The 23463-nt window shown below is 49.3% G+C and overlaps 1 protein-coding gene across 4 annotated transcripts in view; it reads right to left on the bottom strand.

Annotated features, from left to right (window-relative positions):
* The window catches only part of LOC104556171 (discoidin domain-containing receptor 2), a 61933-nt gene that overhangs the window by 7357 nt on the left and 31113 nt on the right, over positions 1 to 23463 (bottom strand). For all 4 annotated transcript variants that reach the window (XM_062011823.1, XM_062011827.1, XM_062011826.1 and 1 more), the window contains exons 3-14: positions 22025 to 22127; positions 19508 to 19736; positions 15745 to 15892; positions 15447 to 15552; positions 12864 to 13050; positions 8895 to 9141; positions 7567 to 7659; positions 6904 to 7061; positions 6476 to 6671; positions 5091 to 5335; positions 2659 to 2780; positions 2163 to 2360 (exon numbers count right to left, since the gene is read on the bottom strand). In XM_062011823.1, coding sequence (XP_061867807.1) covers positions 2163 to 2360; positions 2659 to 2780; positions 5091 to 5335; positions 6476 to 6671; positions 6904 to 7061; positions 7567 to 7659; positions 8895 to 9141; positions 12864 to 13050; positions 15447 to 15552; positions 15745 to 15892; positions 19508 to 19736; positions 22025 to 22127 — 2032 coding nt within the window. The remainder of the gene's footprint in view (positions 1 to 2162; positions 2361 to 2658; positions 2781 to 5090; positions 5336 to 6475; positions 6672 to 6903; positions 7062 to 7566; positions 7660 to 8894; positions 9142 to 12863; positions 13051 to 15446; positions 15553 to 15744; positions 15893 to 19507; positions 19737 to 22024; positions 22128 to 23463) is intronic.

Raw genomic sequence — 23463 nt, 5'->3', positions numbered from 1 at the left:
TGGGGAGAGGCTCTGGGCATCACCTCCCTCCCAGCCCTCAGCACAGTGACCACCACTCAGGCAGCTGCCCCTTGGCCCAGGCCCACAGCCAGCTCTGTTTCTCCTCCTCTGGGTGGATCTGCCAGAGAACAGACTGTGTGTCTCCTTTGTTAATGTGGCTTTTTGCAGAGGAGCAGGCATAACCTCCTTCCTTCTCCCCTCCCCCTGCTCAGCTGCACTTGTCTCCCTGCCTGGGGCTGCTGCTCTTGCATTCAGGAAGCCCAGTCTCTCCTTCCCATCCCCTCTCTGCCCTGGCAGGGCCCCTTTTGTCTTCCTGCCCCTCTGCTCAGCGAGCTCTGCAGGCTCAGTGCAAGCTCAGAGGGTGGGATGGGAGACACTTCTCAGCAGGCTCATTCTCAGTGATTTGCTGTCAGAGGGACAGGAGGGAGATGGAGCTCAAACACCAAAGAGCCATAAGGCCTTGGAAATGTGTGGCCTCTCTGAAATAAAGGTCATTTGGTGCACATCAGGTATTGGGTTTGACACAGGTGGGATGGTTGGAGCTTGCCACATCACCCAGACACCCATGGGCACTGGCAGGGGGATTCATTTCCCTCTCAGTAAACAGCTGTACAGGCAGATCTCTGAGCTACTTGTACCAGCTTCCTTGCATGTGAAGCTGTGTGTTTGGCTACAAGGACAAAAGGAGAGGCACAAGGGTTGTCTGGAGAGACAGAAGACAGAGATAGAGTCAAGTAATGGAAACTAAGGAAGAACAATGAGGGTGACAGTGCTAAAATCAGATGAGAGGTGAGGAGCAGATAAAGGAGAAAGGACAGTTTGAGGCTTTAGGCAGGAAAAGCAGCCACAAGCCTAAAGCTGAAAGCTGCTTCTGATGTTCAGAAAGGGCAGGAGACTGGAGAGAATGTGTTTCTACTCAGATGCAAATCCTCTGTGTTCCTACAGTTCCTGGTGTACCACAGCTCAGGATGGCACTTCAACACTCCCACAGGACCTCTGACCTCTGCCACAAACACTGCTGGTGTCTCCCCTGTGGTAAGACCCAGCCATCTCCTGCCCAGCCCTTCCCTCCTAACTGCCTAGGTCTGAACTAGAAATGAATCTGATCCTTTGGAGAGGTATATGCCAAAGGCTAAGCAACACAGCAACTTCTGATCAGTGCAGGCTTCTTTAACAAGCAGGACACAGGATACCTGAGTCCCACACACAGCAATCCCTCCAGGAAAGGATTCCTGCAATGGTAAATTGCTTTTATGTCAGATTTAATCCTTCCACAGAGGAGGGGGCTAAGTGCCACCACTGGCAGAAAACAGTTGCCAAATATTGTCCATCTCTCAGCTGATGAGATCTTTCCTTCACCAAGCTCCACACTCCCCTTTGTGGAATACTTTTCACACTCCCAAAGAACACATGAGCCTTCTTAAAAGAGACATTCTTGGTTTTCATCCCCAGATCCTTGCTGTAATGCAACTGCTTTCCCATGTTAATGAGATATTTGATGCAAACTCATTCATGTCACCAGATGCTCACTCAGTAGACAATACATCCAAGATGGTCACTGTGGCCAGAACAGCCCTCAGCCAGGGACACCTCATGGAATCACAGCATGGTGGGGTTGGAAGGGACCTTTAGAGCTCATCCAGTCCAACCCCCTGCAGAAGCAGCTCCCACCTAGATCAGGTCACACAGGAACGTGTCCAGGGGGGTCTTGAGCTCCAAGGAAGGAGCCTCCAGCCCCTCCCTGGGCAGCCTGGGCCAGGGCTCCCTCACTCCAACACTGAAACAGTTTTTCCTCATGTTGAAATGGAACTGTTTGTGTTGCAGCTTCATCCCATCAGCCCTTGTCCTGCTGCTGGATACCACAGAAAAATAGTGCTGCCCCAACCTCCTGACACCCACCAGTGAGATACCTTTAAATACTAATGAGATCCTCCCTCAGTCTCCTCCTCTCCAGACTAAACAGCCCCAGTTCAGTGTCTCATGGGAACACACACCTCCAGAGGCCTCAAGAACAAATCTCCCAGGCAAAGCAGGACTAAGGCCCCCAGTGTGGCCAGAGCAAGAGCCAGGCTGGAGGGAGGTCACTGCCTGGAAGGTCCATGCAGCTGGAACTGGTAGCTCTGTGTTGTGGGTTTGTCCCACAGATGGGCAGCTCCTCTTACCTGACATAGGGAATGTTGTTTGAAATGGCAAATTTGCTGTAGATCTCCCTCTGTGACAGGAACTGGTTGAGGTCTCCATTTTCCATGTACTCTGTTATCATGCACAGTGGGTCGTCTCGGACACACACCCCCAGCAGCCGGATGATATTGGGGTTCTTCAGCCTTGACATGATCTTGATCTCCTTCAGGAAATCATTCCTTGTAAAACAGAAAACACAGCTTTGAATCCTAAACTGCTTTCCTGACAACTTTGGAGGCTGGTTCTGTGCTTGGTGTCCCACACTGACCCCTCCCCCTGCAAACAGGATCAACGCTGCACTTCACCTTAATATTACATCTGCTCCAACCCCCTCCACTCTCTGCTTGTGTCCTGCTCCTTACACAGTCACCCAAAACACACCCAGACTCTCTTCCAGAAGGCACCAGGGTTAATGTAACTGTTGCTTGGAGAGTATTTGCTTTCCTTCTCAGAGGGGGGTGCTGTGGATGCCCTTACCTGGCTGTTTTGTTGACATCTGATCTCAGCATTTTCACTGCCACCAGAACTGGCTGATGAGTGAATTCTGTCGATGACACCCCCAGGAATTCCAGCAGCCCATCAGCTTCACAAAGGTGCACCTGCAGGTCAGAGGGCAGAGGCAAATGTAAGCATGCACAGACAGAAACCCAGAGGAAAACATCACATAGAGGTCACAGCTTGGCCAACCACTGACAGAATGAGCAAGTGAATGATCTGATGAAAGCTGATCCTGTTCTGATCAGAAATAGCCCACAGGTTGGCCCTAGATCCTGGAGAAAATGTGTACATGCACTATATAGCCCATGGATTGCAGCCTGATGTACTCCCAGCACACTGAGTTTGCTGCATGTGTGCAGGCTGGGGCAGAAGCCTACTGGGACTGTCCAATCTGCCAAGCACTGGAGATGTTCAGGAAGGGCCATTGTGCCTGGAGATGGTTGCACATGCATGTAAACAGCATGGCTGCAGCAGGTTTGGCATCACACCAGCCACACAAGTTCAGATCCAGAACTGTCCTGGCTTGAACCACCACTCAAGAGGAGCATCCAGGAATTACAGACAGCTATCCCAAGTTTCTATCCAGAAAGAAAAGGAGGAAGCTGTGTGTGTGTGATGTGAACAGCTCACCTGTGAATGCCCCCAGAGATGAGCACTGATGAGTACACAGAAGCCCAGTTTTCTTCAGGTAATTAAAGACATGAAATTCCTGCAGGGTTGTGTAAGAAGGGGGTGACAAGACACTTGCTCAAGAAGTTATGAGAATGCATATTTAAATGGAGAGGTGGGAAAGAGACAGACACAAGCAAGTGGGGAAGGAAAGAGGACTGGAGGAGGGGAGCAGACTGGATGTGTCAGTCAGACTTGCAGCTGGGAGGGGAATGTAACAGCAGCCTAATGAATTCTATCTGAAGAAAGCAGGAAGAACTTCTGGTGAGGAGAGAAAGGAGACAGCAGAGGGAATGGGATGAACTCACAAACAAAAGTACAAAGGTGCTGCTGTAGTTACACTGAAGTCTGCAGTAGTGAAAGTCACACAACAGAAAGAGCAAAGTACCAGGCATGTGTGTTACAAGCACATGTAATGTGGCACTGGGTCCAGGGAGTGGATGGTGAGGAGCAAGGAACAAAGAAGACTGACAGGGGAGGGAGCTCTGAGTGGAGAGGTGAACACAGCAGTGAGTTGTGTTTCTAGAAGCAAGACTGCACAGAGCCAGAGCAGTGGAGCAGAGCATATGATGCTGACCAGTTTGGTAAGGACAAGGTGAGAGGGAGAGACAGGAGTGTGTGATGGGGCACGTTTGCAAAAGCAAGGGAAGGAGCCTGTGAAGTGAGGGAAGGAACAGGCCCTGAATCAACCAGGGAGAGTCTGGCTGCTGCTGTTTGACAACACAAAGGAGGAGGAAGAGAAAGCTTTGACAGATATTAGGACAGGAATGAGATACTAGAAGCAAACAATGAGAGAAAAAGCCTCTCTTGTTTCACTTTTGGAGCAGAGCCCTAGACAGGGCAGGACTGAGACCACAGCAGGTGAAGAGACTGAGGATGTCAGTACCTTCCCAGGACACAGAATGATCCAGAAAGGAGTGGGACAGGGAAGAGGCTGGGGTGGGGAAGGTGTGCTGTCAGAAGGCAGGAGCTACAAAAGATGGGCACAGCAGAGGAGGGAGCAGTCAGTGCAGGGCTGTGCTTTGCCAAAATGTAGACAGGTAGTGACTGCAAGGGAGCAAAAGCTGGGAAGACAAGAAGAGAGACAGTGGAAGAGTGGGAGCAGCTCAGTATGGAACTAGGGACAGTGTGGAAATGAAGCAGGGAGGAAAGAAAAAGCAAGGTGAAAACATTCAGGGTTTGAAAGGGGCTCAGGGAGCACAGAGAAAGCTTGGCAGATGCCACATGTATCATGCTTCTGACACAAAGTGGGGCTTGAGCAGGCAGCATTGCCAGAGAACATGTGAGGGCATTGCAGTGGTTGGGAAATGGCTCTTTGCTCAGGTCACTGGGCCCACCAGAGGCTCCATCTGTTAATGGTTCTACAGGTAGGATCTTGACTGGAGTCACTGCTAGAGTTTCCAGGGTCACATGCCTAAAGGTGGGGACAGCCATCATGTGTTTGCAAAGGTCATGAAGCAGTCTGAACCACCCCAACTTATAGACAGGGGTACAGACAGTGAACAGAAAAAGTCTGCAAAGCCCATCTGTTGAGGAAGGCTCCTGTGGTACTGAGCAGCAGCCTCACTGTGCAGGACGAGGCTCTCTGAAGCCAATCCTAAGGGCCATCAGCTTTCCCCTACACCAAATGTGCAGAACCCTCAGTCCCCAAGTACAGAGCAGTGCCAGAGGCAGCTCAGAAGCTTCAGTTCTGCCAGGCAGCTCCTTTCTGGTAGAGAACAAGTGGAAGAGAATGGCTGTACCTCTCCAAACTGTCCCTCTCCCAGCTTCTCCTTGAGTCGCAGCTGCTGCCGTGGGAATTCACCCACTGAGATGTCCTTTTTGGTCAGTGAATCCACAGTGAGGGCTGGCACTGCATACATGTTGTTGCCAGTCACACCTTGCAGGTGGACAATATCTGTTTCAGCATAGTGAGGAACGTTGTTCTGGAAGCCTTGGTGAGGAGTGGACTTGGTCAGGTCGGGCTCAGCATAGTCCCCACTGCACACTAAGGGGAAACCAAAGACAGGCTGAGTCAGACACACTCTCCCTTAAAACCAGCCCAGTCTGGCTTCCACTCCTCTCCATCCTGCAGACCTCTGGGAATTGAACTTTCTGCACACCTACTATCTTGTGCCAAGGTAGATCCAAGATGGAAGATTGTGCTTTAAGTGGGGCTTAAATCAGAACAAGCCACACTTCTGCAGACACCAGAATCCCTGAGGTGCCAGTGAACCCCTGCTGAGCAGCTCCCTGCTCTCTCCAGCTATGAGCTGAGCTTCTTGCCCAGACAGAGCCATGAGTGTGATTCCCTGTTTCTGATTTATCCCAAGTGTGATCTGTTTCTCCTTCCCTGACACAGGGATGTTGTTTGCAACGTGGAACCTGCTCAGGACTCCCTTCTGCAACAAGAACTGGCTGAGGTTTCCATTTTCCACATGCTCTGTTACCATGCTGTGCCACCTCTTACATCTCATTCCCATGAACACGATGGAGTAATGCTCTATTAACTCCCTGCATGGTCAGTCTCACACAAAACATTTGTTCTGCTTCAAATTCACATCCCAGCTCAGTCCAAATCAGTACAATGCTGGATCTTAGCAACCTGTCAGTGCTTGAGGAATGCATCACTGCCCTTTCTCTCATTAGTACTGCCATCAGAGTACAAAACACTGGTGGAAACGTTCCTTCCCTTCTACTTGCATCCAAAAGCTTCCCAGGGGCTGGAGGCCAGGGCATCACTGACAGTTCTCTGCTGCATTTTCCTCTGCTTTTTCTAAAGCAACTTTAAAGAGTCCTTGCTGGAGGAAAAGGTGCTAAAGAGGTCTTCACCAGCCAGGCTGGAGAGCCCAGGAGAGCTGCAGGCAGCAACTCCACTGCCAAGGGGCTGATGAGAGAAGCAATGTGTGATTGCTCCTGGAAGGTGAGCTGGCTGAGCTAGAAACAGTCTCCAAAGAGAACAAGAAAAGGCTGGTGGCTCCATCTGCCCAAAATCAGATGCTAAAAAGTTTCAGAGCTCCAGAACATTGTCTTGGGTCCCTGGGTTAGTGTTGTAGTGCACAGGAGTCAGAGGAGACTTAGACACTGAGATGTGGCACATGTTAAAGTCTGAGAGCAACAGTCGAAGAACAAAGAGATTGGCAATTACCTGAATCCTCTGCACTCTGGGAGAGCTCTGGAAGCTTTTGGAGCAGTGTAGCTGGTTGGTGATATTCCAAATCCAGTGGGAAAGCACGTTCATAGGTGGGATTTGCCTGGTGGATCTGGGTCTGGTTGTTGGCAATGGTGTAGCTGTAGAAGGAGAGGCGAACCGTGGCATCCTCCTCCAGGATGCGACGTGGAGCCTGCACAAGACACAAACAACACACTGAGGCAATGCTCAGATGTGAAACATGATGCATTGGCTGCAACCACAGCAGTTTCCAGTAACATCTTGGATAGGACTGGCATCCTACCCTGAGAAGGGCTTTAGCTGCTGTATGGAGCTGGGGAAAGCCAGTGCTTTCCCCATAGCTCTGAGCTCATTGGGGTTAACAGCACTGAGCCTGTGCCTGTGAAACAGCCCCATGGTTTTACCTTTTCCAACCTTTTCTGAACATATTGCTTCCAAAGAATAATGATTATAATTATCAGGAGCAGAAGAATAATAGCCACAAGGCAGCCCACAAGGATGGAGGTGTTGGAGTCATCTGCCTTCTCTCCTATCCAGGTGCTGGTTACAGGAGATGTGGTTTCTGCAAGCACAGAGGTAGCAAGAAGAATCTGGAGTTAAGACACAGGTTATCTGTGCTGGTTAACTTCTTACATGTCCCTTCCTGCAGTCTGGTACAGAACAGATCTTAGGCAGCTTCCTGAGCATTGACATTAGCTGTGTTCACATTTTGCTCTTAGCAGACAGTCTCATTTGCAGCTAAGAACTGCACAGGGGAGTTCTGCAACCAAAGGCTGCTCCCAGCATTGGAATGGATCCCTGCTATGGCTTTGTATGACAGCAGAGTTTTCAGAGATTCACTGGCTGCACATACTCCTTCAGCCCACTTCTCTGAGGCAGCCCTGGATGACTGAGGGAAGAAGACACAGCTGAGGCTCAGAGGACTGCAGTGCAGCCCTGTGCCTGAGGGCAACAGCCAGGCCATACCAGATCTTCACAGATGGAAGGAGGGCATGCTAAGTAGGATGGTGATGTGAAACCCCCTGACACTTGAGCCCTTGGCATGGCTGGGTGACAGAAGTCCTTACCCCATGTGCCCTCAGTAACGTTGCATGCTGTCTCCAGCAGATCTGTTGTGGTTGTGGCTGCTGTGACAAAATTAGGACTCACACTCTCCATGTCTGTGGAAGGGAAGGGAAAGTGTCAGTCCAACAAACATCCCCCCTGCTCCTGTCAGTGATGGCAGCAATCCCAACCACCCTGCTGCCTTCCCAAGCAGGAGTGGCCTGAGACCCACACAGCAGGTCAGGAGCAGGGTGAGCAGAGATGGCTGCTCACTTGGTGCTTCCCAGCACACCTGCAGGCCTGAGGTCTGCATTGAGCAGCATGGGATCATTATGGCTGAAGAAGAACTTTAAGATCATCAAGTCTCAGCCTTCCCCTCCCCATGCCCAGCCCTGACCCACAGCCCTCAGCACCCTTTGGGATCCCTCCAGGGCTGGGCACTCCCCCAGCTCCCTGGGCAGCCTGGCACAGGGGCTGACACCCCTCTCAGGGAAACAGTTCTGCCTCAGCTCCAACCTCAACCTCCCCTGGGGCAACTTGAGCCCCTTTCCTCCCATCCCATCATTCTTTACTGAAGACACCAACTCCCCCTTCACTACAATCTCATTTGAGGTAGTTGCAGAGAGTCATCATGTCTCCCCTCAGCCTCCTCTTCTCTAGACTAAACAACCCCAGGTCCCTCAGCCACACATCCTGACCAAAACTGTGTGCAGGATGCTTGCCTGAGCTTGTCCAGACACAAGGTGACTAGAGAGAGGTTTTCCTTCTCATTTTAGCATGATTATATGAATCACTATCCCAGGAATAGACAGAGGGCAGCCAGGAGGGGCTGCTGTTGGCGAGAGAAGCAACAAGCTGCAATCAGGGCATTCCTTCCCCAGCAATGTCCTCTCACTGCAGCTGAGCAGGCAGCTATAAGCCAGATAATTTCACTGTCAGTGCTGGTGGTTTTCTCCAAGACTCTTGTCCATTCCCTTCTAAAGCACCTCATGGCATTGACTTGTGTCATAGTTCAGACTTCAGGACAAAAAGGTGAGATCATCATCTGGAGAGAAATGATTCTAACAGAACACTTGGTAAAGAGGAAAAACCAACCCTCTAACCAGCAGGCAGCTGTCTCAACAAGAAGAAACCCTCTATAGTACAAGTTTTGATTGCTCTGCTTGTGCTTCAGCACATGTGCAGCAGCATCAGCCTGACAAGCACCCACTGTAGCCCCTGCCGTGTCCAAGCCCCTCAGTGCTTCTACGACCCCCTCCCCATCGGGTACCCCCACACGTCCCACATCTCCACACCAACTCTTTTGCTCTCTGTGCTTTGCCAGATCTGCTTGGGGAGGAGCAATGCTGACCTGACTGGAAGGAGATCTCGCTCATCATCATCCAGGTGTCAGCGAAGTAGAAGCGGCAGAGGATGGCTTTGCCCACGCGCCGCTTCAGGGGGACGGTCACAAACCTCGCGCTGGGGTTTTTGTCATCCAAGACAGTTGCCACTCCAACAGGGTCAGGCTCCCAGTCTGCAATCAGGCGTGGTTTGAACAGGCACTCCACCCTCTGGAAGATCTTCACCCCCTTGGAAAACATGTTGTTACAGTGCACCTAGAAAGAAGAGGAGAGATCAGCAATGTGGCCTCGTGGGCAAGGTCAACGGTGTCCTGGGATGTAGCAAGAGAGTGTGGGCAGCAGGGCCAGGGAGGTTGTGCTGCCCCTCTGCTCTGCCCTGCTGAGGCCTCAGCTGGAGTCCTGGGGCCAGTTCTGGGCTCCCCAGCTGCAGAGGGACAGGGAAGTGCTGGAGAGAGGCCAGTGCAGGGCCAGCAAGATGCTGAGGGGACTGGAGCATCTTCCTTGTGAGGAAAGGCTGTGGGACCTGGGGCTGCTCAGCCTGGAGAAGAGACTGAGGAGGAACCTCACTAATACTTCCAAGTATTTAAAAGGTGTTTGCTAAGAGGATGAGGTGACACCATCCTATGATTCTGTGACACTTTTTTCTGTAGTGTCCCATGACAGGACAAGGGGTGATGGGCACAAGCTGCAACACAAACAGTTCCACTTAAACATAAGGAAAAACTACCTTACTGCAAGGGTGAGGGAGCCCTGGCCCAGGCTGCCCAGGGAGGGTGTGGAGGCTCCTTCTTGGGAGGTTTTCAAAACCTGGATGCATTCCTGTGCTCCCTGATCTAAATGGGCCTGCTCTAGCAAAGGGGTTGGACTAGATGATCTTTAGAGGTCTCTTCCAACCCCCACCCTTCTGTGAGATCCATCTGACAGGACAAAGATTTACTGAAACCTCAGGGATTCTGGTCATGATTGTTTCTAATATGTCCTTGTATGAATACTCCTAACCCAGAGTGGGAGAATTGCTCCAGTACAGCTCCAGCCACTCAGTGAGCAATGAGAACACTGCTGCAAAGAGTACTTCTGAAACAGCCCTTCCCTTTCCCTGCAAGAGCTACACTAATGGTCCAGTTTTGGCAGACTCTTCAAAAGGCCTATACAAAAAGCCATCAAACCAACCTTGTACTAATCCAAAACCTCACAGACCAATTCTCCTTAAACATATCCTGAGAGGAAAAAAAACCCCCCACACATGGGCTGTGTCTCTCTTAGAAAGCTTTCAGAACCTGCACTCGAAGCTCATTTCACCCCAGCCCCCAAAAAACAATGGTACAAGCTCCAGAGGGTATTCCCCTCACACACAGCAGCATTTCTGCTGTGGCTGCACCTTGAAGACAACTGAGGATCTGAGTTTTATGATAAACCATCACCTAAGCCTGTATCCATCAGTTTTCCCTGGCAGCTCATCATCAGGTTGTGCTGCTGCAGTGGCACCACTGGCCAATGACACTGGAATTTCAACTGCAGTCACTGTGCTGCCAGGCCAACACCTCACCTCAACAAAAGCATCCTCTCTCATCCCTGAGTTACAGCTCCACATTGTCCCCTTTCAGACTACAAGGTTCACAAGCTGTTTTCAGGCTGACTTCACACCTCTGTACTTGGGAGGTTTGTTTTACCCTTCCCAAGAGCTGGGAGCAACTTTCTCCCTTCCTGCTTTTGGGCTGTACCCAAACCAAGAGGCTTCACCAGCAGAGTGGCATCTCCATCTGCAGATCCATTGACACTGAATGCCTGGCCCTGCCCCAGGCTTCCAGTCCCCTCAAGTAAACAGCCTTTGTGAGGAGGGACAAGGCTGGGGAGGATCCTTTATGCTGTTTCACATTTTCAATGCAAATCCTGCCCCACAGCTTTTGAAGCAAATATAGACACTTCATTTCTGCCAAACAGAAGCTCTGGACCAAAGTATCTCAGCACTGTACCCAGTGACCAGGAAACAGAAGGAACAAGGTGACCCTTCAAGTCTTCAGCATCCCTCAGTTCAATCCATTTTCATAGCCATTGTTGTCCAACTCTCCTTAGAGACTCTAGAAATGATGGTGGAGTGACAACAACAGCTTCCAAACTGAGTGCAGCTTTGAACCCTATTAATTGCTTGGCCTCTGCCAGGTCTTGCAGTGAATGGCAGCCAGGCAGTAATGAGGACAACAGGCCTGATGAGCAGCAAAAAGACAAAAGATGAGTATTTGCATGTAATTAGGAACAGATGAAGCTTAGACAACACTATTCAATAAGGAGAAACAGTCATCCATAACAAGGCAGGAAAGCCTGATGCTTGCAATACAAAATGTGTGCCACATTGGGACAGGAGTTGGCTACTTTCACACTTGGATTGATACAGAGACATTTCTTATTCCAAACACCACCTACTGAAGTCCAATGTTATAATGCCAGCCTCAGTAACCTGCAATGCAGCTGCAGTACTTCCTAACATCTCTATGTAATGCTTTCTTGGATCCTGGGCTCCAGCTAATAGGTATGAAGATACAAACATGTATTTACAGCCCACCTGGACAAAACAAAGGCAAAGCTGGAAGAGGCAACATTCCACTAACAATGGAGACTAAGTTATGCTGATCAATGAATGATGAAATCCTCTGTGAAGAAGTTCTCTGTGTGTTTGGTTGATTGGGATGGCTGTGTTGACATGGCAGACTTTTGTAAGGGGTTTGAGATCCTAATTGTAACATCTGACACCAGTTAGCACACTATCAACTCATGCATTGTATTGATTTGATTAAAAGTTGGCAACCAGCAAGCCTCCAAAAGGCACCAAGTCTTCTCTAGGTGTTTTTCTAACAGGAGCATGTTCCTAGCTCAAGGTTCTTTGCCACCTTTATCAATGACCCAAGTGAGACAGCAGAATCACTGACAAGGAAACAAACTAAAGAGGGGAAAGGCATAAAACAGTTTCCTCAAGTAATCTGCTGTTTTAAGGACCCATTTCAAGGTAGGGAACTCAGGGACAAAATAAGTGATGCTTTCTACCCTGGACACCAATAACTTTGAACTGACTTTTAGCACGATACCAAAGTCACTGGCTCTCTGTCCTTTGGCTTGGAGGATTAATATGATGCCAAGATTGATAAACAAAGAAGAATCATCCAACAGCAGGAAGTCAGTACCATATTTTTAAGCAGTTTGATGCAAAGCCTGCAACCAATTCCAGTTTTTATACCTCCAAAAGTACTGGCAGAGGAAGAAAGGCTTGGAAGACAGCTACAAAAATGACCCTGGATCTCAGAGAGAAGGCACTGAGAAGTTCAGCCAACTTAGTTTACTGAAGCAAAGATTAAGAGAGTGGTTTAATTACAGTGTAGGGAGGTTTCTGAGAAGGCAGGACTCTTATTTTTGCCAGCAAAAGCAGGCTGAGAGCCAATGGTTGCAAGTTAAAAATAGACAAAATAAGACTAGGGTAAGTAACCACCAAAACAATTTACTGAAGGATGTGGTGGGTTCTCCTTCATTTGAAGCCTCTACAAAAGCCACCAAGCCTTTTGAAAAGGTTCTGCTGTTTACTACAGACTCATTCAGCTCATTCTTTTCCTGCATGTTTAAGTAATTTCCCACAGCGCAAGCACAGACTGAGGCATCCAGAGATACTGTCAGTCAAAATGGAAGCACAATCACATTCCTTTACCCCTAGACAGTAAGTAGCCTACATCCTAAATCCACCTCAGCTGCCTCACCACTGCTTCAGGTTGTTATTCCTTCAAGCCAAGGACCAAGAGTGTCTGAGCTCTGGAGAGGCAACTGCTCCCCTGCTTCACCTTTCTGCGTTGGCAAACTTGGGACATCTCCTGCTCAAACTCTGCTGCCAGGCACCTGGATTCTCTTGCTTTGGGAAGAGGACCAAAGGGGCAATCTGGAAGCATCCAGCCCCAAAAGCCTGGCCCAGGCTGCTGGGCAGGGCCAGTGCTGATTACCTTCATGGAGGTGAAGTTGCGTGGGCGGTCAAACTGGAACTCCATTTCAACACAGCCCGCGCTGAAGCTCTCGTTCTTCCAGCCAACATAGTCATAGCCTGGCCACACACGGTACTGGTGGCTCTGGGTGAAGTCATCCAGTCCCAGCACCCCATCTGTCAGCTGGCCCAGACCACCATACAAGTGCCTGCCAAGAAACAACCAAGAGTTAGGCACAACAGCAGCCAGGGGAGCTCAGATGTGAAAGCACGTGGGTCCTTCGACTGGTACCAGGGGAACCTTAGTCTGCTTACTCTCAACCCATCCTGGACAAGAGCTCATTCCCTGTTCTTACACAACATCACCTTATTTTGGACTTGATCATCTTAAAGGTCTTTCCCAACTGAAATGATTCTGAGCTGGGCTTTTACAGTGTTTCCCTGCCTGGTAAAAAGCAGCTGGTTCTGCACTGGTATCAAGCACTGCCAGCAGAGCCAAGCTACAGGCAGAGTCTCTTGGGAATGGAAACTGAGACCACAGAAAGTGACACTGTACACTCTCCAAAGAGATGGAGAAACATGGAGCTGCATGGCAGGAACACTGCTCCAGCCTGGCCTGGAGGAAGCAGTGGGGAAAGTTTTGCAGGCACACACAGAAAAGCAGGGGAAAGAGCAGTGAGACCATGGGCAGCTCACCCAGCCACAGCCACTTCTAACTGGGATCATTTCTGGCATTGCTCCCTGAGTAAGAGGAGAGCATTACTGGCTCCATTTCCAAGGCTGATCAGACTCTTCACTCAGGACTCCACCTCATTCCACTTCTTCTCTGAGAGGGCAGAGCCCACTGTACAGCTTTCCAGCACTGTCCCAGAGCAAAAGATGCCAAATGTGAAACACTCCTGACCCATTTGTCTTCTGGGAGCCACCTCTGGCACAGCCATTGTCCTGCAGCAGGGAAAGTGCAAACAGTTCAGCTGCATTAGTGCCTGAACTTGCTCCCTGGACCTGTTTCATTCAGCTGCCTCTAGGCAGGGCTGGGCTGCTGCTACACACTCTGAAGCTCTGCAAATCCATTCTAGGTGAGTCCTCCTGCCACTGGAATTTGCACAGGTATGCATGCCTTTGAACTCCAAAACAGGATTAACAGCTGGAAGAGGCAGACTCCTGCTTCCAGGCCAGCCAAGCACATGAAGTTAAGGAGTCTGAAAGAGTTCTTGCTTGGCACACAGGGTTTTGTGTCCATCCCAGGCACTCCCCAGCAGACCCATCTTCCTAAGCTTGTGCTAGACATGAGAACCTTCTCTTTTTGAAACAAATAGCCCATTCCTACCTTGTCAAGCAGCTTGAAAGCACCAGACATGAACAAAGACATTGTTCCCTTGCAACATCCTACCAGCATGAAGACTGTACTTTCCACTCTATTATTTTAACCTCCAGCAGAACAGAACATAAACTAAATTTACAGGAATCACCTCTAAGCACTTCAGCCAGTAATTTAACATCTCTGAGCCATGGGAGAGTTTGTGAAGAGTCTGAGTCAACTATGAGGCAAACTAACACCACCTCAAACACCAGTAACATGCCATCCTGCCTACCTCACCTCAATGATGAGAGAAATCAACAGACCTTGCAATGAGCTGTCCAAGTCCAGCTACTTTAGGTTTATTCCATGTTGTAAAAGCATCATACCCATGAAATCTTTACAGTGAGTAATCAGCCACCTTCCTCTCATACCACACAGGCAATGGTGCCTCTGCTGCCCTGGAGCTTCTCACAGGGAGTGATGCAGTTTTCCAAGTTGATTCAAGTCCATCAAAGCTTTGTTTTCAAAACCAGTATCTCAAATCTGCCCAGCAGCACACAGGTATCGAGTGCAGGCCTGAAGGTCAGGGCTTGTGCACTTTCTCAGATGCTCAGTTTACCCTGGAAGCCTCCTAAAGCAGTTTAAGATGCAGCCTGCTGGAGAATGCATTTCAGATTTCAAACTGCAGAAGCAACAAAGGCAATGAAGAGGGGAAGGACCTTCCTCTGCTCAGAGACTCTGGGACTGCACAGGGAGAGGGCCCAGTCAGCTCCTACTCCAATTTGGGGCAACAAGAAGAGGAGCAGGACCTTACAATTTGCAGTACCAATGACAGCTAAAGGCTACACCTGAACCAATAAAGAAACCAGTGCAATGAATATAGTCTCAATCAGAGACCAAGAGCAACGAGGGCTTTAAGACAACCAGACACACAAGGACTGTGGACAGAAGCTATGAACAAAGTCAGCACCTGGCTGTATAAGGACACACTGTTTTCTTTAAACAGAAGCAACAACAGCTTCCAACATAACAACCATCATTTCTTTCCTGCCAGACTTTGTCAGCTGGGGGAAATGAATCTGATGCATCCTGAGCCCGTGCCCTCCTTTAAAAGGACAACTAACAATTTGTCAAGGGGCCTGGAATAATGAAGCCACCATGCTTTGTAGAACTAGGAGGCTAGCTTGCAGATCTGGAGGTCTCAAAGAAGTGTTTGGGACACAAGATACTGGTGACAGGGTAAGCTGGAAAGAGGAGATAACTTGCACAGTGACTGGGTGAGAACAGGATGACTTCTCCCACCTGCGCTCCTGGTAGCCATCATAGGTCGAGTCATTCAGGTAAACGATGGGGAAGCCAGGAGCTGTTATTGTCCCTCCTTCAGGGATGCTATAGGATGCCAAACCATCTGAAAAAGAAGGTCATATACCTCAGAAATCCAGCAACAGCCCTCACCTCCATCCACATGATCCTTTTACCGATGCCGTGGACAGTTCTGTCAGCCTGGGACTCCCTCTGCATACGTGGGGATGCAGGTGAGTCCCAGACAGTGCTGGCTGAGGGCTACCCTCCAGGGACTGGTGTGGGAATGGCTACTCACCATACCAGACACAGCCATAGAGCTCCACCCTCATACAGACTGTTGTGGCCACCTTGGTGACAGGGATCACCCGGACGAACCGTGCGATGATGGGAGGCCGAAGGTCCTTCAACACCACATCGTAAGTATCAACGTTGCCTTGGATCACCTGCAGAAGAGAGATCCTTACCCTGTTGTGCTATTCATTTGTGCAGTGGTGCACTTGTACCCTAGCATTTGAGCCTGGGGAGCTTTCCCATGTAGGATCTGGAGAGGGTTAGCTGCTGCTGCTCCACTCCTCTGACGTGCTACATGGCTTAGAGGGTGAAGGCTGCTGCCAGTTCACCTCCTGCCCACTGCAGACCCAAACCAGGCAGCACTCTGAGGGAGAACAGAAAGGCAGGAGGGGGATTAACACATCTCTGGACTGTATGTTGCAGAAAGCTCCAGTTCCTAGTGCATAAACTCCTTCAAGTGAGTCTCCAGGTACATTGTAACAACAGGCAACTGAGCACTTGCCCCCATCACTAGTTACCTGGTGTCCTGACATCCCTTCTCTGTAAGACAACAAAATTCCCCTGGTGCTGTAGTGTTTGGGGGAGGAAGGTACAAGCAGTTACACAGGAGTCTTGAATGAAGTGCTCAGCATTGCCACAGTCACCCCATGTGCTGAAGTGCAGTCTGATATGACAGGGACTCTCACCCTCCCCTTCCCCCCAGTTTCACTGTGCTTCTGGGAACAGCCCACTTTATTCTGGCAGTCAGTGTGGAAACAGCTGAAGTTGTCAATCCCCCAGCAGTGGGCACAAAGAGCACAAGAGATATTTTTTTTAAAGGATTTGGACCTATGGAAACAAAGTAAGAATGTTTTTGATACCAAAAGACTGAATTACAAGCCTGAGAGCTCCTGGTCAAAGCTGCTGTTGGTGGGAAGGATGAATCAGAGGCTGAGGTTACTCAAAAGACCACAGAGATTGCAATTGTTGGTGTACTGGCAATTTAAAAGATGAGGGAAGCCAACAAGAGAGCAGAAAGGTGGCTTTCTCTTCAAGGCATCAGGGAAGAGCTCCAGAGAGTGAACGTGGCTGGAGAGTCTATTGAGAGGCACAAGACTATTGTACTACAAAAGAAACCACTCTGAAGACTGCATCTCCCTGGAGAGGAGCCAGCCACACCTGCTAATCTGCTGGACTGCTCCAGGATGGCTGTGAAACAGTTCCCTGTACCTAGACAGCTCTAAGGAAGTGCACAGTCCCAGGAGCTGACCAAAGCAAAGAAGACAAAGAGCAAGCTTGCTTCCTCATCCCTTCAGCTCCTCAACAGGCTTTTCACCTCCAGCCTCATAGTATCTCTCTTCCTAGTAGAAACTCCCCAGCACTTCTTCCAATGAAGCAGGGACATCTAAATAACTCTTGTCTTAATCTAAGTGACAGCAATTAACCCCTTCAGCTGTCAGATGGCCCAAGACAGGAGACCTGGAACCCACCCAGGCTGGCTCCACAGGACCTGCCTGACAGGAGATAAACTCTGAGGTGAGACAGTATATGGCAGAACATCCCATGTCTTCATGACAGAAGATGGACAGATCCTCTGGAGTTGGCTGCATCAGGGAATCACTGAGGTGGCAGATGTCAAGCCAAAAAGTCCCAGCTGGACACAGTGCTGGAGGAAGAGAGCTTCAGCCATGCCCCTAGAAAAAGGGATCCTTGCAGCAGCTCCATGGAGCTGGAGCTGAGTTTTTGCCTGTCCTGTACAGACCTCTTCTGAGAGAGGAGAAAGATGCACTTTCCACAACACCTCCACAAGGTGGGGTTGCTGCTCCTGAGCACACGTTTCCTAGGGCCAAAAAACCCATCACCTGTGTGTGGAAGTAACTCCATCCCAGTTTCCAGTCCCTACTGATACCAATGCTCCCAACACTGAGCATGAAGTGGTGCTGCTGGCAAACAATCCTCGGTGGGTGATACCAGGAGCTGGTGAGGGGTCAGGACTTGAGTGCTGCACCACACAACATCAGTGCCAGTGGAATGGAGCATCCTTAACTGCTGTCAGAGACAAGGGGACACCAAATTGACTCATTGTCTTTACTGAGCAAATGAAAACTGGAGGTGACTTTCCTGGTGAGAAGGAACAGCACATGTCCAAACCTCAGCAATACAGTGGAGGGGTTTGGATTTTAGGTTTGGGTTTTCTTGACTGAAACCATTTGTGGGACACCCCCTTGGACAGACAAGCCAAGATGGGCTCACATAGGCACACTGAAACATCACTGATTGGGCATCTATCAACTTCAGGACAGGAGGATGGATGCCTTCCTATTGGACACAGGTAAGTAGATTAGGATCTTGCACTTCCATCTGTGCCTCATTCCAAGGTCTGAATGATTTCACAAGACATTACTTGGACCAGGCAGCAGTGCCTCTCAAGCAGAAACTCACTAATGGAACATGTCCCTCAGAGGTGACACATTTTGAAAATTGTTTTATGGAAAGTCATTTCTCAGGAGCTGAAATTGCACCCCATGGTGTACACCCAAAACAGCAGGAACAGAGGAGCAGAAGTATCTTCTCTAAGGACATCAGAAGGGAAAGGTGTTGTGTCTCAAGCAATGGGGAACAGGTACAGACACTAATAAAAGCTATGTGACCTTTCACATTCACAGAACAGAGGATGGCTCGAATTCTAGCATCCTACACAAATGAATGTAAGCTCATCACCTTATTATGGCCTAAGAGGGACTGATCAGTACTAAAATGGACCCATGTTCCATCATGACACCTGACACTAACAATCTGAGTGCCCAAGAACACTGCTCTGCACAGGACTGGGGTGGGAGACTAGGGGCATTTGGCTGCTTGTGGACAGTGTAAGCAACTGGTGTAATTCAAGATACAGACAGGCTTCACCTAAGGAACTACCAACAGAGAACAGTTAGCCCCATGGAGTTTAAACTTTTCCTCCCATCCTGCAAACACAATGTTTGTAGCACACACTAAAATCTGAGGGATGGGCAAGATAATGGTAATGGCCAAATAGCCATTCAAAGGTCTGAGTGAACAAACAATTAACAAGCCAGAAGCTATTACCTAATACAGACCCCACTGACTTTCAAAGCACCCCCAGTGCATGAAAACATCACCACCCCCAGTACCTTTCTGGTTTGGCTGAGGTCTTCAGACTCCACCAGCCAGCCTGAAGCAGGGTGATGAGGTCAGACGAGCTGCAGATGAGAGAAGGGGATTCCTTCCCAGGGGAAGTTCAATAAAGGCTCATGAACATGAGCAGAGCACATCCAGCACTGAGCTGTGTGCTCAGGTCTGGAGACAGCACAAGACAACTCTGGTGAGCAGAGAAACCTCCTTGAGTGTGTGCTCAGCACATTTCTTATCCTCTAAACTCCTTCCTCTTCATTACTCCCTACTGCTATCAAACACCCAGAAACCCAAAGCCATTCCATGACACCTCTCCCTTCTTTTAATCATAAAGCATCTGCTTTACAGCTTCCAATTTAGATGCAAGTATCTGGCAGGCAGAGAGATATTCACATGCAGTTTTGAACATGGACAGAAAGGTAGTGAAGAGCCAGTTTTCAGTCATGGCAAGGGCTGGGGTTTGGGGGATCAGGTCAGGGTCCAGCAGTCCAACATCACGACAAACACGGGACTAAAGCAGAGGACTCTGTGCCTGAGAATCTAGGCAGTATGTGGAGGATGTGCCTTCTACAGCCTAGTTCTCTTTGACCTGACTTGCATGTGCCCCAGCACTCAGCTCCTGCTTCACTCACCTTCTCTCCCTGTCGATCCTTCCAGGAGATCCAGCGCTCTCCGTTGCGGCTGTAGTCAATCCGGTAGAAGCGAGCGAGCTCCTTGCCTGTGGCTCGGGCATGGCGGCCCTGAGTCCCAATCAAGGTGATGAAAAACAGCTTGTGCAGATCAATTTGAAGGAACTGGACATCTTCTGGTTGCAATAAGCCAGCTGGGCACCAGGCTCCATCCCCTTCTTCCCTTTGTAACCTGAGGGGGAAAAAAACACACGCATTAAAAACCAACATCACTGCCTTCCCAGGAGCTGGGGAAACACCTTGAAAGATGGGACAAAGAACCCAAATCAGCAGGTGAGAGCTGAGAGCTGGCTCATCTCTCCTCTTCAGAGTCCTGTAGGCAGTTTTGCCCTGTTCAGAACAACTCCATCAGTTCCAGGTAGCTTTCATTAACTGTTAGAAGTAACTTCTCCAGACACATACTGTCACATACCCAGCAGGTAACTGCACACTGTGTGCTTTTTTAGCACCTTGCTGGTAAAGTGCATACTCCCTTCTCCTAAACCCCACACAGCAAAGCCTGAGCCTCTGCTTGCCCACCTCCCACAGCTCCAACAAGCACAAAGAGGAGCTCCCTTGAAAACCTTTCATAAAGAAGAGCTCTGCCCACGTACAAATTGAATGCATCCTTCACCTCAGGGTGCTTTCACGGGGCACTGCTGGCTGTATGATGTAAAGGTTTCTGTTTCCAAGCTCACCAGTGTGGCAGCAGCTGCAAAGGTTGAGGTTTTTATCCTTGGTGACTGCACAGAGTGCTGCAGCCATCAGCAGGTGGAGCCACCAAAGGAAGGCTGTGGGTTTCCATAGGCTCGGCTGGGCAAGCCACAAGGTGGAGTTTGAAATGGGATTTCTCCAGCCACAAGCAGCAGCCACAGGGACCTTTCAGAAACAGGGATTTCTTAGCAAGCAGCAAGCCCTTGAAGTGCCCTTGTCTTTCAGACAGCTATCCTGTCTCTAAGTGATGGGATCAGTGTGGGCCCTCCCCTGTGCACCCAGGAGAAACTGAAGGGCAAGGCACAGGCCAGAGATTTGTGCCTCAGGCTGGTCAGCTGTTTGGTTCTTACCAAAGTGGGAAGTAAAAGAAGTCATAAAGGAAGAGAGGAATGACTGTGGAATGAGAGGGACAGGCATCTGCACAGGACAACTATGACCTCTAACAAAACAATGGCAGCTAGAGAGTGCCTTCATGTCTTCACCCTGTGGACACCCAGCTGCCCTGGCAAAGAGGTGATGGGAAGTCACCATGGGAAGTGGGACTAACAGATGGGATGTGATGCCTGAAGTATTTGCAGAACTGGAGATAAGCCATACCTCTGATAAAAAAGACCCCCAAAAGAAGACTCCCAGCTTTCAGACCCACAGGCTTGTTCAAACTCCACTACAAACACACAACACTCAGCATCTCTCTCAACCACACACTAAGGGAAAAACAAAGAGTCAAGCACCAGCAGGATTTTTTGACTTTGGACTCCCCAGATTCATCACAAGAGTATAACCAGGTATCTGACCTGCACCAGGACTGTAGGAATGTTTGGTATCACAAGTCTAAGGACACTTAGATTCAAGTATTTTGCAAATCATCAGTTAGTAGCTTTGAGAGAAATGACAGAGAAATAAAAAGCCAAGCTTAGGAGCAGAAGTACAGTGCTGCCTGGCATTGATGTAAGATCCTTCAGCTGCTTTTGGACAATTCCTTAACTGCAGCTTCCAGGTTTTTTGCATGGAAGTGGACACAGCCCATTTCCTCAACAGGATGCTGCTGGAGTTCATCCTCATAAATGATTTCCTATGATCCTACAAGAATCCCAGGGGTACTATCCCTGGCTGATCTACAAGCCACACATCCATTAGAGATTTATTCACAGAACTATAGGAAGATGAGGGTTGGAAGCAACCTCTGGAAGTCTCCAGCCCAGTCTCCTGCTCACAGCAGGGTGAACTCCAAAGCAACAGTGTGTTGTTCAAGGTCTTGTACAGGCAAGTTGTGAAAAATCTCCAAACACTGAGATATCACTCACCACCTCTCTAGGGCTCTAGAGGTTGGAGGAGCCTGAGGGGTGAGCTCAGTCATGGTTACAGGTACATCAAGGGTGGGTGTGAGGAGGCTGGAGCCAGGCTGTGCTCAGGGATGGCCAGTGATAAGACAAGGGGCAACAAGCTGGAACAGAAGAGGTGCCAAAGAAACACAGGGAAGAATTTGTTCCCTGTTGAGGTGAGGGAGCCCTGGCAGGGGCTGCCCAGATGGGCTGTGGAGGCTCCTTCTCTGGAGACATCCCAACCCAGCTGGATGAGTCCCTGTGTGCCCTGCTCTAGGTGCTGCTACTCTGGCAGGGGGATGCACTGGATGAGCTTTGCAGCTCCCTTCCAGCCCTTGAGATTCTGTGATTGTGTGATAACTGAAACTTGAGGAACTTCTTCCTCAGTCACATATTGGCTATGTAGGAATAAAACAGGATTCCATTCTTTGCCAGAGTCACCCACCGTGCATACTGGGGTCCTGTGGAATCGTACCACTGGCTGGAAGCTGTGATGTCTTCATCTCGAATCGTCCCCTCGTGCATCCCCAGAGGGTAACGACATATGGCTGAACATGGGAACACAAGCCAGGGGAAAAAAAAAAAGAGGTCAGTATCCATTCTTTCTAAACCACCAGGCATGTTTAATTAAAAGGCTATCATGGCTAAGGAATAAACATGGTAATGATAAAGCAGAGAATGCAAATAAAAGAGGGATAAATACTTTATCATTAGCATAAACTGCAATGGTAAGTAATGAAATACATTCACAGCTAGTATCAGCCAGCAGAGTCCTGGCAAGGCAAAAGCTTCACAAAGAATCATTGTTAAAATCTGAAGCCCAAGCCCATCCTGATGTTATTGGTTGCACAGATCTATTTTACAATGAGAAATGATTTATCAACAATGATGGGACATCAAAAGAAAGCATTTGTGAAAGTTTGGTTGTTGTTCTGGAATGAACTGGATGCCTGACTTGCATCCACATGGGAACAATCATTCTTTTCACCAGTCCAGTAATGAGTTAAACAGTTTCTAATACAGATGACTGGAAAAGCTTATTTGCTGTCTTGTGGCACTGTAGGTCAGAGCTTACATTTAGGCACAAGCCCCTGACCATGCACTGCCTCATCCTCGGCTGTTCCCTCCCTCCAGCTTTAAGTGGAGCAAGGACTTCTCTCCAGGCATGAGAAGACTATCAAACTTCATGCCTCCAGGGAGTAAAGACACAACTGGCTCAAGCCACAGAGCTACAAGCTCAATACACCAAAGACAGTGCAGATGGAGCTTACAGATCCAAGCTGGCCAAGCTCTCTCCCCTGACACAAGTTCTTAAACATGCCTTGGAATACTGGAGATGTTTCCAAAAGACCCAAAGTCTTCCTGTGTTCATTAAGTCTCAGTGCTCAGAACAGGCAAGCAAGATATTTCTGTCAAATTGATATCAACAGCAAATTAACAAGACAGGTGGGATTAAATCATGAAACAATTAAATGACAAACACAGCCACTGGCAAGTCCCAGAGAGACAGCAAAAGGATGTTCCTATAGATTTTTGGTCTTTGTCCTCTGAACTCAGAGCAGCCCCACCACCCTGCCTGCCTGCACTGACACTGCCAGCACGTGCTGCAGTCACTCCAGAGTCACCCTCACTGCTACACTGCTCTGTCAGCAGCTCAGCTTGACCTTCCCTCAGTGGGGGCACTGCCTTGGGCATCCTTTCTGTACCTCAGGATTGCTCTCCAGCTACTAAACCTGCATCAAGTTGTTCACCAAATCCAGAAGTTACAAGAAGAGACAAGAGGCATGAAACCCAGCTCGTTGTTACCACCACTGAGGATAAATAACCTCAGGTCCAGGAGCTGCCTGACAGATTTCAGTGCAGAATGTTTGCAAACACAGGTTG

This window comes from Colius striatus, chromosome 19 (assembly GCF_028858725.1).
Source record: "Colius striatus isolate bColStr4 chromosome 19, bColStr4.1.hap1, whole genome shotgun sequence".
Lineage (NCBI taxonomy): Eukaryota > Metazoa > Chordata > Aves > Coliiformes > Coliidae > Colius > Colius striatus.
This window is presented reverse-complemented; position numbering and strand designations above follow the sequence as displayed.